The sequence below is a fragment of the Copadichromis virginalis genome, linkage group LG12 (genome assembly GCF_057382275.1).
Source record: "Copadichromis virginalis isolate Kocher_CV1m ecotype Utaka linkage group LG12, C_Virginalis_male_GT1.1, whole genome shotgun sequence".
Classification (NCBI taxonomy): domain Eukaryota; kingdom Metazoa; phylum Chordata; class Actinopteri; order Cichliformes; family Cichlidae; genus Copadichromis; species Copadichromis virginalis.
In genome coordinates this window covers 13,639,796-13,657,124 of record NC_140629.1, presented here as the reverse complement: position 1 = coordinate 13,657,124, position 17,329 = coordinate 13,639,796, and the positions used below count along the sequence as shown (strand labels likewise).

At 41.9% G+C, this 17,329-nt stretch overlaps 1 protein-coding gene across 1 annotated transcript; it reads right to left on the bottom strand.

Moving 5' to 3' along the window:
• Nucleotides 1-4,355: 4,355 nt before the first annotated feature.
• Nucleotides 4,356-12,567, bottom strand: rflna (refilin A). Its single transcript, XM_085474796.1, has 4 exons — nt 12,279-12,567; nt 11,825-12,168; nt 7,593-7,702; nt 4,356-7,489 (listed from the first exon to the last, which is right to left on the bottom strand). The coding sequence occupies exons 2-4, from the start codon at nt 12,041-12,043 to the stop codon at nt 7,156-7,158; spliced, it is 663 nt and encodes a 220-aa protein (XP_085330922.1). The 5' UTR covers nt 12,044-12,168; nt 12,279-12,567; the 3' UTR covers nt 4,356-7,155.
• Nucleotides 12,568-17,329: the final 4,762 nt, after the last annotated feature.

Below are 17,329 nucleotides of genomic sequence, written 5' to 3'. Positions count from 1 at the left end.
AGTTTGCAGCTACAAAGTAAAGCTGCTTCATGTGCTCTGCGGAGATTTTGCCGAATTCAACAAACCCCTGATAAAACCTAAAATCAACCGACCAGTAGAATGCAATTTCACTTTGTAATCATATGATATATAAGATTTGAGAGTCGGTAAGCATCAGCAGCACAGTTCCAGTTCAATCTGCTATATAATTATTAGGACTGACAGAAGAGACTGTGGTCACAAATGCATCGTTGGTGTCTGAGGTTAGAACTGGCAGACTGCTTTGAGCTGATAGGAAGGCACCGGTAACTCCGATAACCACTGTTAGACCCAGAATGTATGCAGAAGAGCATCTCTGAAGGCTGGATCCGTTCTGCCTTGCATCTGCAGCTCAGGCTGGTGCTGCTGCTGGTGGTGTTAAGATGCGATAAATCACTTCTTTTACACCACACAGCACAGCCATCCTGAGCATTGCTGGCCGTTCCCATCCCTTTATGACCACAGTGTGCACATCTTCTTTTGTCAAAGCTCGCATCATCTCAAACTGGTTTCTTGAATGTGAGAACAAGCTCACTTTACTGAAATGGCCTCTCCAATTAGATTTCAACCCACCTTTGGGATGTGGGTGGGGCAGGGGATTCTCATCGTGGATGTGCAGCCGACAAATCTCCAACTGTGTGATGCCGTCACGTCAAAATGAACTAAATCTCTGAGGAATGTTTCCAGCACCTCATTGGGGGACTTAAAATTGATAACAAATCAAATTTGAGGTGAAGTTTGAAGTTTCACAATAAAGTGAGAGTATATTTACTAGGGGTGCAACGATATTGGTATCGATATTGAACCGTTCGATACAGTGCTTTCGGTTTGGTACGCATATGTATCGAACAATACAACATTTGTAATTTATTTTATCAACTTTCCTTCTGACGATGCTGTCTGTGTTGAGCGCTCAGTGAATCTGCGTTCGACTACTCCGCCTAGGCTGCACTGTCGAGCGCAGATCCACTGAGCGCTCAACACAGACAGCATAGTCAGGAGGAAGAGCGCAGGGCAAGCTAGCAAGACAGAAGTTAAGCTCTCCTTGCAAGATGGACCTCCCCCACCCTCATTCAGATCTGGCGTTTGGAATTATTTTGGTTTTCATGTGACGTATGACCCTGAAGGTAAGCGAGTCATGGACTAAAGTAAAACAGTATGTTGGATGTGCCATGCAATGCTTAATTACATTGGTGTGAACTAGTGTGTTAGCGCAGTTAGCTCGTTAACGTGTTGGCCGTCTAGCCCCATGCACGGGGCGATCGGCGGTAGCTCGTTAACGGAGATTTGCCGTGTTGTGGCGTTAAGGTCATTTCAACGAGATTAACCTGAAAGCACTAGTGGGAACACAACGAATATGACTGCACATTTACCCCAACATCATCCTAGTGCAAAGACAAAAACAACAAGCATGCTACTAACTTTAGCCGAGTCATTTAGACAGCTGTTAGCACGTGATTCTCCTTATGCTGCTGAGAATATAGCCCAGAAGAAGCGGATAGTATAGCTTTTATTTTGGAAAGAGACATTTCTCTGTAATAAACTCTCTTTTCCAAAGATGAGTGATTCCTCAATCAGATACAGGGCTTGCAAAATCGCTAGCCCGACGTCCCGGAGCTAGCGATCTTTCCAGTCAGGCTATGAAAATCTCTCTGCCCTGCCCGTCGGGCTATTGTAGGAAAAATATATGTCAATGCTTTTGCATTCTTTCAGAAATGTAGCTGGGTAATTATGTCATTGGCATCGGTGAGCCACTGTCAATATGTGACATATTGAAATCGCGTTTGAATTTGCGCTTGTTTTTTTGCTTTCACTTTGCAATGACAGCACTGATCTGTGAGTGATGATAATTTGTGCACCAATTCCTCTGACATCGTCTTATTAATCGTTAGCTTACTATGCAAACATGACAAGTGAAATCTCCCGCAGCAAGCTTAAACATGTGAGAGGTTGATCGCGCAGAGAATCGCTGAGCTTATGTGAGTGCGTGTGTAAAAGTAGCAGTATATATATTTTAGTTCTGCTGAGCCAAATAAGACAGGTCGGGGTGAAGAAGTGACAGCCAAAGAAAAGCTTACCACAAAACGGAGAAGTTATGACAAATGAGACTATAAGGCAAAAAGAAAGTGCAGCTTTATGGTTTCATGGACAAAAGAATTTCTGTGGCTGCAATATGACGAGCTAAATAACCAGGGGTGCACATAAGTGGTCCGCAGGTGCGCATTCGCTGTCAAAATAAAAAACGCGCACAAGGGTTAGGGTTAAATTTAAAAACTGTACTTTTGAGTTAAAATATATATTTATAATTTTAATAAATGACAAATTAAAAAGGCATGAACATTTTTTTGTATCGAAAAAATATCGAACCGTGACACCAAAGTATCGAACCGAACCGAACCGTGAATTTTGTGTATCGTTGCGCCCCTAATATTTACCTGCTTGTGGTTTTCCTATTTTGTCAGCCGTCCAAAATGGCTCAGATATGGTGGGGCATGCTCTCACTACAACAAGCCTCTAGTCACAATGATAGTTTTTCTTTTACTGAGATGCAGCTATAAAGTAGTTCCTACAGGAAGCTGACACTAAAAGGTTGTAAGCACCATGAAGCCAGCTGATAATAATTACATTGTATTCAAGAGGAAGCAGACATTTCCACAACTATTGATGTCTACAAAAGTAGAACACACACTAGAAACCAAGGTTATTATCGTTAACGAAAACTAACGAAATAACGAAAACTAGAAGTGGAAAAAACATTTTCGTTAACGGAAATAAAAATAAAAAAGGAAAACTGTAATGAGTGTTCACAAAACTAAAATTAACTGAATTTATAGCAAAAATGTGTTTAGTTTTCGTAGATGTGTGCGTGTCATACAATAGTCAAGGGAGAAAATGAAGTTTAGTTTCCAGATTTTTGTCTTGCTGTGTCTCATTATGCCAGCAGGTGGCAGTACGTTAGTCGAGTCGTCTGTGTTGCTGCTCTGTCCACGCGCAGAATCATGTCAGGAAAAGTCGAGAGAAAGCGCCAGAGTCCAATTTGGGATTACTTTGAATATGACTGTGTTTTGGATAAAGCAAGTGTCTTGTAGTGGAAAGAGACAAATTATGAGGGACATTTCTAAAGGGGAAAAAAATCCCACAAACCTTAAAGTGCTCTTGAAAAGCTCACACAAGAAGGCTAACCTAGCTTACCTTGAGAAGGTAAGGGAGCACACTCAACCCTCATCCCCAGAAAACAGAAGCTAACCCCAGGCAAGGCAGCGTGATGCATCCCGAGACAACAGGACGGGGATACCTACATAACCGTGTGAGTCAATTGCCTTCAAAAAGTTTATCAATTCACTTGAACCAAAATTACGAACACCCGGTGCTGCAAGAGTTAATAGTCTCATTGGGGCCAAGATATACATTTTATAGTTGCCTGGTATCAATGGTTGTTCATCTGCCTTTATTTATTTATTTATTTATTTATTTAAAGAACCCATAGGTGGGAATGTGAGTTGTCTGTCTCTGCGTGTTAGCCCTGCGACAGACAGGCGACCTGTCCAGGGTGCAGGGTATGGTAGCTGGAATAGCAACATACCCAAGGATAAGCAGAAGAGCATGACTGATATGACGAAACTGGGATTTTGTTGCACTTAATTATTGCAAACACAACTAAAACTATAACTGAAACTAATCAAAACTAAACTGAAACTAAGGATTTTCAAAAAAATAAAAACTAAACTAGCAAACAATTGGTAAAAACTAATTAAAACTGATATAAAATTGAAAATCTGAAGTCAAAACTAAATAAAAATAAAAACTAATGAAAATTGCAAAACTATTAAAACCCTGCTAGAAACAAATAGAGGAAAAACTGTATTCTAACATTAATTTTGGGGTGAGCCTTCCCTTTTGGTGGTTTGTTTAAAAATAATAAATGTACAGTTTGGATTAACACACTAAAAGAAAAAGCTTTTTATAGATGAGGTCCTAAATGTGAAAGTGCGGTCAGGCCCCGTTTGCTGCCTCGCCACGGGAGAGACGGATGAGGCGCCGAATGATGATGTGGGCTGCAGCAGACTCCCATCCAAAAACCTGCACCAACACTGCCAGCAGCAGCTTATGTTATTTTTGCTGCAGTCTGATATTTAAAACCAGCCGAGGATGAACAGGCGGAACGATCGCCACCTTGATTTACAGCCTCTGCTCTTGGACAACGCTTTAAAAACATTAACATTACACTCTGCCTGATGGACAGGCCTCGACTCTATTTTAATGGGGTACAGTCTGTCAAATAGAAACACCTGTTTCTGTTTCCCGTGATCACAGACGAGCAACAAAAACAACAGAAGTAAGGTTTGGGAACTGCTTGTCTTTTATTCCATCAGGATAATCATCTTTTGTTTTAAATTACTTTCTTCGATCAGAATAACAACAATGATTGGCGTACAAAAATAGAAAGAGAATTGCGAAGTGCCTCGATACCACATATACAACAGGAAAATATTTTACAGTAACAAAAATCAAGTGTTAGAAAACACACAAAGGATCTCACATAAAGCCACCAAAGTATTACACTCGACACTGGTCGACTGTCTCTCATTATCCTCTGACATTTCACAGGCTGTCTCTGACATTTCTCGCACCATCTGCACGTTGCAAAACTCGTAACATCTTCCCGAGGAGCTTTGTTTTGTAGAAAAAAAACCGTCTCCTGAACAATTTCCTCAGCCGCTCTATTTTTTTACTTTGAAAAGAGCAGATCTGCTTGTCTCGTCTCTTCTCGCCCTTTATATTTGTTTCTTCCTCTCTAAAAATACCCCCATCTTACAGTACTGATGCACTGCCTCGGCTTCGTGCACGCCTTACTTTTCCGTTTGACACTTAACCCGGAGGCTATTTCAAACTGTGAAAATACAAGAAAACCTAAACTGACAATCAACAACACACACTGGCAATGACTTAAAATTGATACCTAAGAAAATTTGAGGTAAAGTCTGAAGTTTCAATATTTGCCATGTTCAATAATTAAAACATGTACATATATTTATATTAGACACACATAAAGAAATAGATGAAACCCTCAATGGAGAAATGTGGCGTGGGTTCACTGCTTCACTTTTGTGAGTTTTTGTGCTACCATGGATCTGAAAAAAGGAAATGCTCAGTTTATTCTAGACTCGCCTAGTTAATTAGATTTTATTAAATAAAGTCTGCACATCGGTGACAGAGGTTTGATTTCACAGGCTAGTTTTTACTAAATATCTGATAAACAGAAACAGTGCTCTGTTTTCTTAATTAAATGTTACTTTAGCTTAGAGCCCGACTGATACCGGATTTTTAAGACTGATACCAGTATCGGGTGATTTAAATATCAGATATCCCGATTTATCGGCCAATATTTTTTTTCTTCTCAGACACAGAACTTTCTCAAAATTCGCAGATTTCCTTCCCCCCCCAACTTTTCACATTTTTCCTGTGTAGTTATTTATTTACTTGTCTGCTGACTGCTCACATCAGCTGGTTGTGGAGTTTGATCCAGTGCCCTGCCTGGAGGAAAGCTGCAGACATAGTTTGCCCTCTGGTGGACAAACTGTGCAACAACAACCACAACATGAGTTCAACTTAAGAGCGTTTCTCCCGTTTCTTCCTTGCTTTTCAAATGTGTTTATCACAGATAAGTCTGCTAATATCAGCTGACAGTATTGGCAGGACTCTAGTTTAGCTTGTTGTGTAAGACTGGCTTTTTGGAAGGTATGCTACAAGTTGTGATTCGACATCAGAGATTAAATCGATTATTATTCTTATTATCACTTAAAAGTATGGACGGTTTTACTCGCTAAGGTATTCCTCAATCTTTAAATGAAATCACTTAACGAGTTGTCTTTCATAGTGTCCGCTGCCACTGAATGTGGAGCAGTGTTGGCAATAACACGAGGAACAGTTAAAACAGATGTAAGATCACTGCACAGAGTGAATTTGGAAAAGCTTCTTGTTTTGTAGGCCTAACAGAGAAGCAGATGAGTGAGCGCCACTGTACAGTTTGTTCTGTACTGAGAATTATGACGAGGGAGTGTTACATACTTCAATCTGATTGTTAAAAGTGAACTGTTTGAAAAAGACAGGGGAAAAAAGGGAATTACTGTTGAAGGTCCTGATCTCAGTTATACTGGAACTACAGATGATGTGGTCCTTTACCCACACTTTAATTCACTTTTTAAGCATTAAACTCTTTATTGCTAATTTATTTATTCATTTTTGTTTTGCAGCCCTTCAGCACCTCCTAGAGAGCAAACAAGGACCAGTCACCAAAACTGCATCGTTGACTGCACTCACCAGCGCGTTTGTTTTATATGAACAGCTGTCGTGGTCCGACACAGTTAAATATAATGCTACAGAGAGTTTTTACGGAGATCCCATGTCTCCTCATATATCCTCTCTAACTGTGTTGTTTTGATAAAAGCCTTAGCTCTCTCGATCAAACTGCACAAGCTTGAATTGAAAGTGTCCAATGATAAGCGAGTGCGCTGCCTCAGTATGCAGTCTCACTCAAAATGCTCTTTGGTCCAAATTTTCATACGCAGTCCTGAAATTCCCCCGTGCTGTGCCAAAAGCCCTTGGAGAGAACTGTGATATATAGAAAACAAGTGCAATAAAGCCATTATTTAGAAAGCTTTACATTGTGTGTGACTGATTTTTCAAAGGCTCGGCTGAAATCCAAAACACGAGTCTTGATTTTTCTCTATATACACAGATATCTACATTCTGATCATTGCCATCACTGAGGTTGCAAAGGAACCCGAAGTAGTGCGAAGGCCACTTGTCAGCGTTGTAATTAAATAAGACATTAACCACCGAAGCGCAGCTTTGAGCTGCCAGAAACCCAGCGCCCTTCCTTTTAGAGACTGCAACAGTAGAAAATCTAAATATAATCAGGTTATTAAATGCCACTGCAGTTTCTTCCATGGCCAGTAAAGGTGAACAGAGCAGGGTTTTCATGGAGTCCAGATATTGCTTGAAGTATTTCCCTCTCAGTGTGGGCCTTTGTGAGTTTTTTTGTCCTTGAAATAAAAAAAGAAGAAAAAAAGAGAAAAGAACCAGGACAATCACCAAATAGCTTTTGTTCCTGTGCAGGCTGATGCAGTCCAGACCCTACAGGTCCTCTGTGTAGATGATGCAGGGACTAGTATCCTCACTTGACTCCAGTTTCACTGTGGAGACATACCAACGGCGGGAGCCTGTGGCGTTGTAGTTGAGCGTGGTGCGGTAAGTGTTCTTGGCATGTTTTGGGTAGATTATGGTGGTGCTCTGGTAGCTGACGGGCCTCTGCCGGGGCTCCAGGTACACCTGGGTTTTGTAGCTCCTCCAGGTGCAGTTCCGCACCGCCACCACCGTCTCGCTGAAGGACGTAGCCGTGGGAACGGGGGTGCAAAACACCCGGTCGCGGTAGTGCTTGTCGGAGTCGTACTTGACCTCAGAGTTACACCTGAAAACGACAAAGTGGCTGTTAAGAAACTCACGTGAAGTGGATCAATAAAGAGATGAAAGAGGATGCAAAAACAGTGCCACATCTTTACATGCGCCCTTACTTGATTTCCTTCTCTGGTTTGGGGTTGACCTCGATGCTTTCTCCAAAGAACACGGGGTGCATGCGAGTCTTGGGGTCGGTTCCCGTGGAGTTCAGCAGCAGGTAGGGCAGCTGTGCAGAGAAAACACAGGTTACAATCTCACATATAAGCAAACAATCATCCCAGATAAGAAATCCCAAAAGAGCCAGTTCAAATCACTGGAGTCCCCACCCTGTTTCTTCTCAACCTCGCAACAACTCTCCTTTTAAAAGGTACAGGCCAGTACTACAACAATTAGACCAGAAAGACGACAACAACACTTTCACTCTCCAGCCTGTCTTTATCAACAGGAAAAGCTGTAAAACGTGTTAAAATACATTTAAAAGTTCAAAAACGTAGCCCTCCTTTTCCTGCCCTTATGTTCCAACATCCCAGCTCTAAGGAGGTTAACACACCCACACCACTGCTGGTAGAGATGCAGCGTGTTACTCAATGTGCTTTTTAAAAAATGAGTTTAGATTACAAAAGGTTAGCTGCACTACCTCACATGCATTAATTATGTTGATTGAAGACATTTTCTTTTAATCCATTAACAAATTTGTCCCCATATCCTCCTGAAGCTAAAGCTGACTTCTTACTGAAGTCAAAAACGCTCCAATCAATACCTGTACAGTTTATTGGCTATATGTTACTACACAGGGTTGTTCACGTTGTTATGACATGTGGATTACAACACTTCTCTTCCAAATATCACGCAATACAAATTTGAAGTATTGTTTTAAGCACACCCCCATTATTTGGTTTTGTTGTATAATTTGTCTGTTGAAGCTCTGATTGTGACTTGACCTCTGACCTACAAGACTGGCCCCCTCTGGAGCCTTCAGTGGACACAAAAGCTGGTACAGCAACAATGCAACGAACCCTTTTCTGTACACGTGCGATTAAAACTCTAACCCCGTCTGAATCAAACCACTCCACAACCGCAGCTCTGCTCCCTCTCACATTACACAGGAGAAGCTGTCACATGCTGCGGTTTGGACTGCACATGCCGCTACAGGGGACGAGCAAGAGAAGGCCAAGGGCGCTGCAGATCACCGCGAGAAGCTCGTCTTACCTACAGCCTACCATCATTGCCGCGCGGGGCTGTCTGTACGACGGCGCCGCGCTTCAACAGCTGCCACGCAGCAGCGAACAAAAAGCCGAACCTCAGCCTGGTTCGTTTTTCTGCTCTGTGACTTGGAAACAGCGCGCGAGGGTCTGATTGTCTTTCCACCGCTGCTCCAGCGTGGAGAGCATTCCAGGTATTTCGCCGCAGACGGTGCGCTCTGGCAAGGTCTGCAAAGCAAACAGTTGTGAATGGAGGGGAGGCCTCCTCCAGGCGCCGTATCCCCGAGCATGTACACACAGCACAGCACCCCCCACCACCACCACCCCACTGGAAGCACATATCCACGTAAGAAGAAATAGTGTGCAACTGAGTAACCCACACAATGCCGAGCTATGGAGAGAAACGCCAACCCAAACACAGACTTCCAACTGTAGGCTGTTTGTTGCAGCAAAGTCTGTGTTTGTGTGGATGTTATCCAAATATCAATAGTATTGATACCAGTGCTGGTATTGGTATCGGACTGATACTAGCCCGGTAGGATCGATACTTTGTTTCTACTTTCTGAAGCCCAGATTCTACTTGGCTGCAGACACAGACACGGACAGCTGGAGAGCTGACAGCCGAGTAGTCTCCAAAAACATCCAGTTTCAAAATGCATGTTGTCTAAACTAATTATTATGAAACGTAAATAACTGCATTGTCCTAAAACCATGACACGCTGCTCTCCTTTACATAAGCTACCTTTATAGATTTGAAGTATTGGTATTAGTATCGACACTGACCCTGTATTCACTTGCTATCTGATCGATACCAAAATTTGCTGAATTGCACAGCAGTAGAGGCATTAGAGGCAGAGCCAGGCTCATCAGTGTCCCACAGCAAGCCAAATGTAAGAAAAAGTCATCTGTCTCCTTCCTGTCCTTCCTGTCTAATCCACCAGCAGCTGGAGCCACCTCCTTGAGCTGGACACGTCCACAGCCTCTGAAATACACGCGATTACACGACCACGCATGTGCTTTTCATGCATCCTGTCGCTCCTGTAAATCTCTTCACACATAAAAAGATGCAGATATAGGAATAATTATCCTGCATCTGCATGAATTTGAACCACGTTTGAAAACGGACGAAGCTGGCTGAGCATTTATCTGTGTTTAATTTGAGAAGTGAGAGGTCATCAAACACTTGTGCAATGGCCTGAGGTCGCTTTAGCGAGCCCCCCCTGCACCTTCGAAATAGAACCAGAGGATTATTCTTAGGTAGCATACAAAAACAACACAGAAATAGATTTGGAAGGAGTAAAAAGACAACAAACAAACAAAATTCGGCGCATAGTTACACCTCCTTTCATCCTGCCAGCAGATTTATACTCAGTAAACTTGGGGAAACTGTTTTTTAGATAGAAATATTTGACTCTTTTAATTCAAACAGGCCCACAGACAGAAGCGGGAGCAGCTCCTTTCTTTAAAAAAAGAAAAAGAAGAGGGAAAAACCACAAAGCGGAGGAGTCACTCTAATCCAAACCTCCAGAGGATTAGATGATCGGTTTTTTTTTGCTTCACGTCCCAGCACACACCAGTTTCGTGCACCTCCCAGGATGCAGCGCTGCATTTCTGAGGCCTCTTTTGAAACACTTTAAAAGCCACCTCAGCCTGTGCAGACATGTTCTTAAGACTTTTGGAACTGGGAGTGACCTGGAAATGATTTTCAATCAAATCAGCCTCGTCATGTGATTCACTGCAGGACGTGCCAATGAAAAGCGTTTGCCTTGAAAGAAGAGACAATGTCTCATGTTATGTTGCTTACCCAGCAAAAAAACAAAACAAAAAACAAAGTATTGCCTTAAACTGCAATGTCTGACTCATTTTGCACATTTGTTTATCATATAGGCAGGAAGCTATTTAGGATTTTCAGATAAGACAAGAAACAGCAAAGATCAAAAAGGCTATATAAAGACAGAGTTTTTATTACTTCCACATTTAAACTCATTGTGAACAGCATTTAATGCAGAAAGATGCTGGCTTCCAGATGTCCAGATGTTTTTTTTTAGACTTCAGTGATCTTTTTGGTGATTTTTGAGGTTCTTGGATACCCTGCAACTTCATTTTGATGCTTCTAATTCTATTCTTTTTAAGGAGCTGGGCTTGTGAGTGTTCAGAGATTGAGCAGGACTAGCAAGATATGGACAAAAATATTAATATTAAGCAAGAGATCAAAGTCAGAGTAAAATAGCCAAATAAATGAGTGTTTGAAATGGACAGTTTTGCACCTGTAGGGGACTGTCTGTACATATTTGTGCTACTGACTTTTCTAAATCCCCCACCCCCCATGAGAATGCAACATGACAGACTGTGAAGGCTAATACTGCACATAGCTTTAGGATAACAAGCAAAACAGGTTGAAGTACTGCCCTAAAAATCAACTAATTTGAACCAGCAGGTTTCAAAAAGAGGGCACTGACCTGCTGCTGACGGTTAATTTACAGGATTAAAAGTCTGGTTTTCTGTCTACAAGTTCACAGTCGCGATCCTGTAGCAACAGCAGACTCTGAGTAAAAGCCTGATCCAAGGTTTTTCATATGCAAATCCTCAAATACCATTATTATTTTGATCACATTTGACTATTTACTGATTTGCTCAGCCTGCCACCTTCATTCATGCTGATGAAGTAACAGTGTTAATAAGTGTCATCGTTCTGAGTGAATTCTGGAAAGGACCCCTGGGAGTCCCTGGGCCCTAATTTCGTAACAGGGTTAGACTCAGGGCCCAGCTGATGCACGAGGCTGAAAAAATAAAAACGTTTTACTGTATTGTGGAGGGCCCAGTAGCAAGAGTGCAAATTCATAAGTTTGCAACTGAATTCCAGAAACACACACACGCACTCATAGAGAAAGCGAGAGAGAGCTTCCAGATGTTGTGTGAGGGGGACTGATGTGAAATCTGTTCCTGGCCAAAAGCTAAAATGACTTTCAGGTTTTCAGTTTCTCTTCCTTCAGCGTCATTACTGAAGATGAACTCCTTTGTCCTTTAATTCATTGTGTCACTGAAGCATCTGAGTGCAAAATTGGGCACAAAGAGCAGGAATAAGTGTCCGCTCTCCGCTCACACGGCGGTATTAAAACAATAAAGTGCAACAGTTTGTTTCTTACCAGTTTCCCTTCTCTGCTTTCCTTCTTATAATATCCATGATGGCTTTCGACGGGCGTCGTGCAGCTGCCCGAGCGCGACTCGATCAGAGCCGGAGAAAGCGAGCAGAAGGGCGGACTTGGACTGGGGGGCAAACCCGAATCTGGACTGTCGAGCAGACCTTCCCGGTTCTTTCCTTTGAGGCTGTCATCCATCGCTTGTAAATGTAGGTGCCCCACCATTTCTGGGACGGCTCAGTTATTTAAAAAAAAGGAAGCCCAGTCGCACTCACAATACTTTTTTCTTTCCTTGAAGCGCTCCTGAGTCGAGCAGAAACAATCCTGTGCGAACTCTCTCAAGAAGACTTCTGCAAGTGAGGAAAAGAAAAAAAATCAGGGAATGACATTTAACCACTGGCCACAGGCTTTGGACAAAACCCTCAGATTGATATCAGCTCAGCTTCAAACTTTACTGTACCTGCTCGGTGTCAAGTATCCACTTTAATCCGGAAAGATATTCCAAATATGCGCGAAGACGTCCGAAACAAACACACGGTAGCCACGGACTCAGCTCCAACGTGAAATATTATGTGATTTATAATTAAAAAAAACCAACCAAATAAACAAACAAACAAAAACTATGTAGTAAAACTCGCGCAAAAAAACAAAGAGTCGACAGCGCGTCTGGCACCGAGCTGCATGAGAGCTCCTCTGCTCTGACCGTGTGTTCCAGTATGTGTGCGCCCTGTGTGTGCGCGCTCTTCACTGGAGAGCTCCCTCTTAATGATCCTGCCAGGCTTTTTTCGGCCCCCCCTTCGTACCTGGATCTAGTCCAGCCCTCATGATCTGGATCACTTCCATGTACAACCGACAGGGGCGAGCACATCCTCCCTGCTCCTCCCGTACACTTTGGCTGGTGTGTTTTGCGAACCTGCTGACGCGCATTTAAGCAAATTATCTAATTTCCTGACTGCTGCTTAGATATATTATAATTAGTAGGTAGGGACAAGTAATTAATCATCCGCTAGTAACGAGAACAGATGCTGTGATGGAGTCGTTTTATAATGTTGGCGAAGAAGAAAAAATTAAAAACAAATAAGTATAATAAGCAAATTGTTCTGGCACTTGTTCAGCGTTTGCACTTGGTTATAACTAATAATTAATTGTAAGTTAATGATATACGACTTCAGCAAAGCAACCCTTTTATTAATTATTAGCACCGTTTCGTGGCAATTCATGTAGTAGTCACAAAATGCGATTTTGTGCGTCTATGAGGATGCATGGATATTCAGCAGGACTGTTTCGGTTGGAAGCATGTTTGTATTTTTTGGAGACCTCACCCAAATAGTTTTGTTGCCTCACCCTAACCAAAGAGAGAGTGAAAAAAATGTAAGCATAAGAATAAAATGGAAGAATTTCTGACAGTAAATTCTTTCCCATTCATTTCCCCACGAGGCCTCGCTTCCTGTCTCTGGGCATTCATGTCATGAAAAAAGTTCAAAAGTGTCATTAGAAACGAATAAATATATAAAATTTCAACACTATTTTAGATCATTTTTTGGAGATTAAGTTGTATTTGGATAATATGTACTTGTGAATTGGTCATTTACAATTAATACATGCTACTCATATTTTGCAAATCAATAAATCACTCATTGATTTATGACTGAAGTTAAATAAAAATGCGTTTAGAAATTCTCCTTCATCATCTGCACCATTGCCAGCTTATTTTGTCACAGGCCTCTGCAGGGCCCAGTAGCCATTCATACATAAAGAGTAACTGGTGTAAGTCCTGTCTGTGCACTGAGCAGTCAGCACTGTAGTTTAGTTTGCTGTTAGCAATGTTAGTATACTGGGTGTTATCCATTTTTTGTGTTACTGCTGTGATTCATCAGGTTGAAACTTGTATTGCTGACATTTTCTTGCAATTTCACCAACATGAAAAGATATTTTTTCCAAGTGTATTTTAGATAACTTCAAAAGTCTTTTTTTCCCACTCCAACCCTTTTCAAACACACAATGCCGGTATTGTTACAATATTTTTCCCCATAATCTTGTTTTTCACTGTGAAACTTTCTAAATACTTTCATGCTAAAGCTTTATAAACTTTTTAAACCAACCACAACGCCGACTTTTAGCCTTTGAGACTTGCATATAATGTTTAGTATCCTTTATAGCTTTAGAAAAAAAAGACCTCTCTGAATTTTAAGTCCCAGTTAGGTTGAAGATGAATAAAACCCTCTTCATGTGAAACACATCAGTGCAATCTTAAAGACAACCTTGGAGAGAGGAATGATGGTGGGGTAAGAATGTGGGATATATTTTTGCAACTCTTTGGAACCTTACTAATAACTGAGGACCATTTAAAAGCCACACTCTACCTGAGTATTGTTGCTGACCATGTCTATCTCTTTATGAGGATAGTGTACCCATCTTCTGATACCTACTTACTGCAGGATGACAGTCCATGTCACAAAATTCAGATCCTCTCAAACTGGTTTCTTGAACATAAAAATGAGCTCCCTGTACTCAAACGGCCAATAGAGCACCTTTGAGACGAGGTGGAATACGAGAGTTGTGTTGTGGGCGTGCAGCTGACAAATCTGCATCAACTGTGAGACTCTACCATATCACTATGGACCAAAATCTCTGAGGTATGTTTCCAGCACTTTACTACATCTATGCCATGAAGAATTTCAGCAGTTCTGAAATCAACAGGGGGTCCAAGCGATGTATCTAACAAAGTATTTTGTGGATGTAGACATGTGTAGGCATGCATTTGCAAAAAGGAAGAAGAAAGAAGTCGGACAGCTAAACAAAATAGAGTTATCTACCATCGTTTTTGACACAATCTGTTTTGAAAACATGCTCTGATAAGACCTGAAACCTCCAAATATGGAAAGCTTTTCACACAAAGCTATTCAAAAGTTCCCCAGATATATTCAAAGATAATCCTGTCCCGTCAAGAAGCATCCTTGTGCCAGTCGTGTTTAGTTAAGTGAAGAAATGCTCAGTCAGCTGCTTTGTTTAAGCAGTTTGCTTTTGTTTGGAAAGCATTTAGTGAGGAAAAGAGTGATTCATTATTTTTCAGGAGATCTGTGTGTCTGCGTGTCTGTAGCTATCCTTCCTGGTATATTTCAGGACTGGGTGGAGACGGGTGGTAACTCTCCATCCAGCAGCAACCAAATGAGTTGCTCTCACACACACACACACAGACACAAACAAAGCAGACCTGAGTGAACAGGCAGAGGAGACTGAATTGAATCCTTGTTGATCATTCCCTCGACTAACATCTGCACTCTCTGTTCATACTCTTACAAACAGCAGCTCTGCCAAAAGGGAAATCAGAGCATAAATAACAGCCAGTGTAGAACTGCACAGACTCTTAAGTGGCTGATTGTATCTTTGATGGTCCAGCAGCTCTTCATGGTGATTACCACAGATTTCCAGGAAATCATGCATGATGGTTTTTTCCCCCTCCTTGTTTGTTTTTTCAGTTCTCATAAAAACTGAGATAACTCTGTGTTTGCCTTTGTTGTCTGGAAGATATATTTAATGGCATGCCTGTTAAGCCTGCACAGCTGTAATCTTGTTTGCTGAGAACTGTTTTCCCTCCTCCATGTATTCTGTTTGGAAGCCGCAGCAGGAAACCGTGGAGAGAGGTTTTTACTAGCATTCCCCGCATCAGGTGTGTTTTTGTATCATCGTGTCCATCCTTAAGAGCCCAGTGATGCTGATCCTCAGACATTCCAAGGATTAGTGTGGAGATCTGGTACAGATTAGCCGTAAAACACTGGGACCCAGATGATGAGCACTTTCGTGGGTGCAGGCATGTCTGTGAGCATGCCGAAAGGAGGAGTTGCTCAATTGCAACCTCAGCGAAGGATAACCCAGAGAACTGTGAAAATAACAGGAGTGAGCATGGTGGAATTTTATCTTGGTATTTTACACATGGGTCGGTTTCTCCATGCTGCACGTGGACGCATTGATAGATCAGTTCAAACCCGCAATCAGCCTATCTAATTCTAGTCTGCAAGTGAATATCTGAAGCTGTCTTACATATAGAAATGTGGAATCGAATAGTTTCATGAGAACTGGGTTCTCAGGTTGAGGTATGGACTTTGGGTCAATGCTGTAGATTTGCTGCAGTGCCGGTTGCATGACAGTCTTGGAAAATCTTTAGCTGTCAGACAGATGACCTTATCTTTGATTATAATACTTTTGTATTCAGAGGAATTCATTGTAAAGTCAATGACTACAAGGTGTCCAGGTTCTGTGGCTGCAAACAAGCCCAAATCATCATCCCTTCACCACCGTGCTTGACAGTTGATATAAAGTGTTTATGCTAATTTGCTGTGCATGGCATAACAAGGTGTTTATGGTCAGACAGAAGTCTTGTGGTTTGTTCAAATTCAAGTTTGTAAGTCGTTGCAAAGGCATAAACTGTGAGATAATAATAGTATAACTAAATAGCAACCAGAAAACCTTGTTGTTATTTGGATGAACTGATTGCAAAGTTATTAAACATCCTCTTTAGAAACATATTGATTAGGTTCTTATAGACTTTTATGACTATTACATTAATGTTGTTTTGTGTATCTATGTTACAAATAAATCTGAGACAGTTTGACACAGTTTAGCTTCATTTCTAACACGCAAACACAACATCAGAGCTCATTTCCCCGGCATATTTCAGTGCCCATTGTTTGGTTTTACAGGTTTTACAAAGAGGAAGTTAGTTCAGCTGACAAGAAGGAGGTTACTTTATGACCAAACTGAATGTATTTTCCATGTCCTTCATCACATGTTCAGGGAGATGATTAACTCCATTATTATGTTTGGGACGGCAATTTGCATACCTGTTTTATCCTTTCAATTTATTCAGTAAATGTTATTTAACAGGCACCTTTACCATTTTGACCCAATTCTGTTGGAGCTGATTGAAGAGTTCTGCAATCAATATTCTTCCTGAGTTTCTGAGTGCTTGGAGATCCCAGGAGGCGTTGATACAGACACAGTGGGGGAGGAAAGTCAAGCTGTCGGCTGATGATTCATTTTTTTAAGTACTCCATCATCCTTCCCCCTCACAGGGCAATCATTCCTCACATCCTGCCACACACACACACACACACACACACACACACACACACACACACATGGGAGAACACAAACATGTTTGCATAGAGTCAGAGGCTCGCTCTCTTACACATTCCTGATCTGCAGAAATCTCTGGCATTCTCTCTGCAGTCACACAACCCTGCCAAGCCAGCTGTACGAACTGCACCAGAGTAACAGCAGGACGAGGAGGGGGGTTGGTGTAGGTGTGTCTGTGCGAGTTTGTTTGCATGCAACAACAGAGCAACAGGCATTTAGCCCCCGTGACCAATTTTTCACATTTTCACTGTGACACCTTTGAGACGCATATTGTCTCGAATGTGTGCAGCTCACTGTTCGTGACGGGGTGTGTGCCTGCTTCGGCGCAGCCCTCAGTGTAAACAAGGCACAGAGGGGCAGTTCCCAGCAGGACGA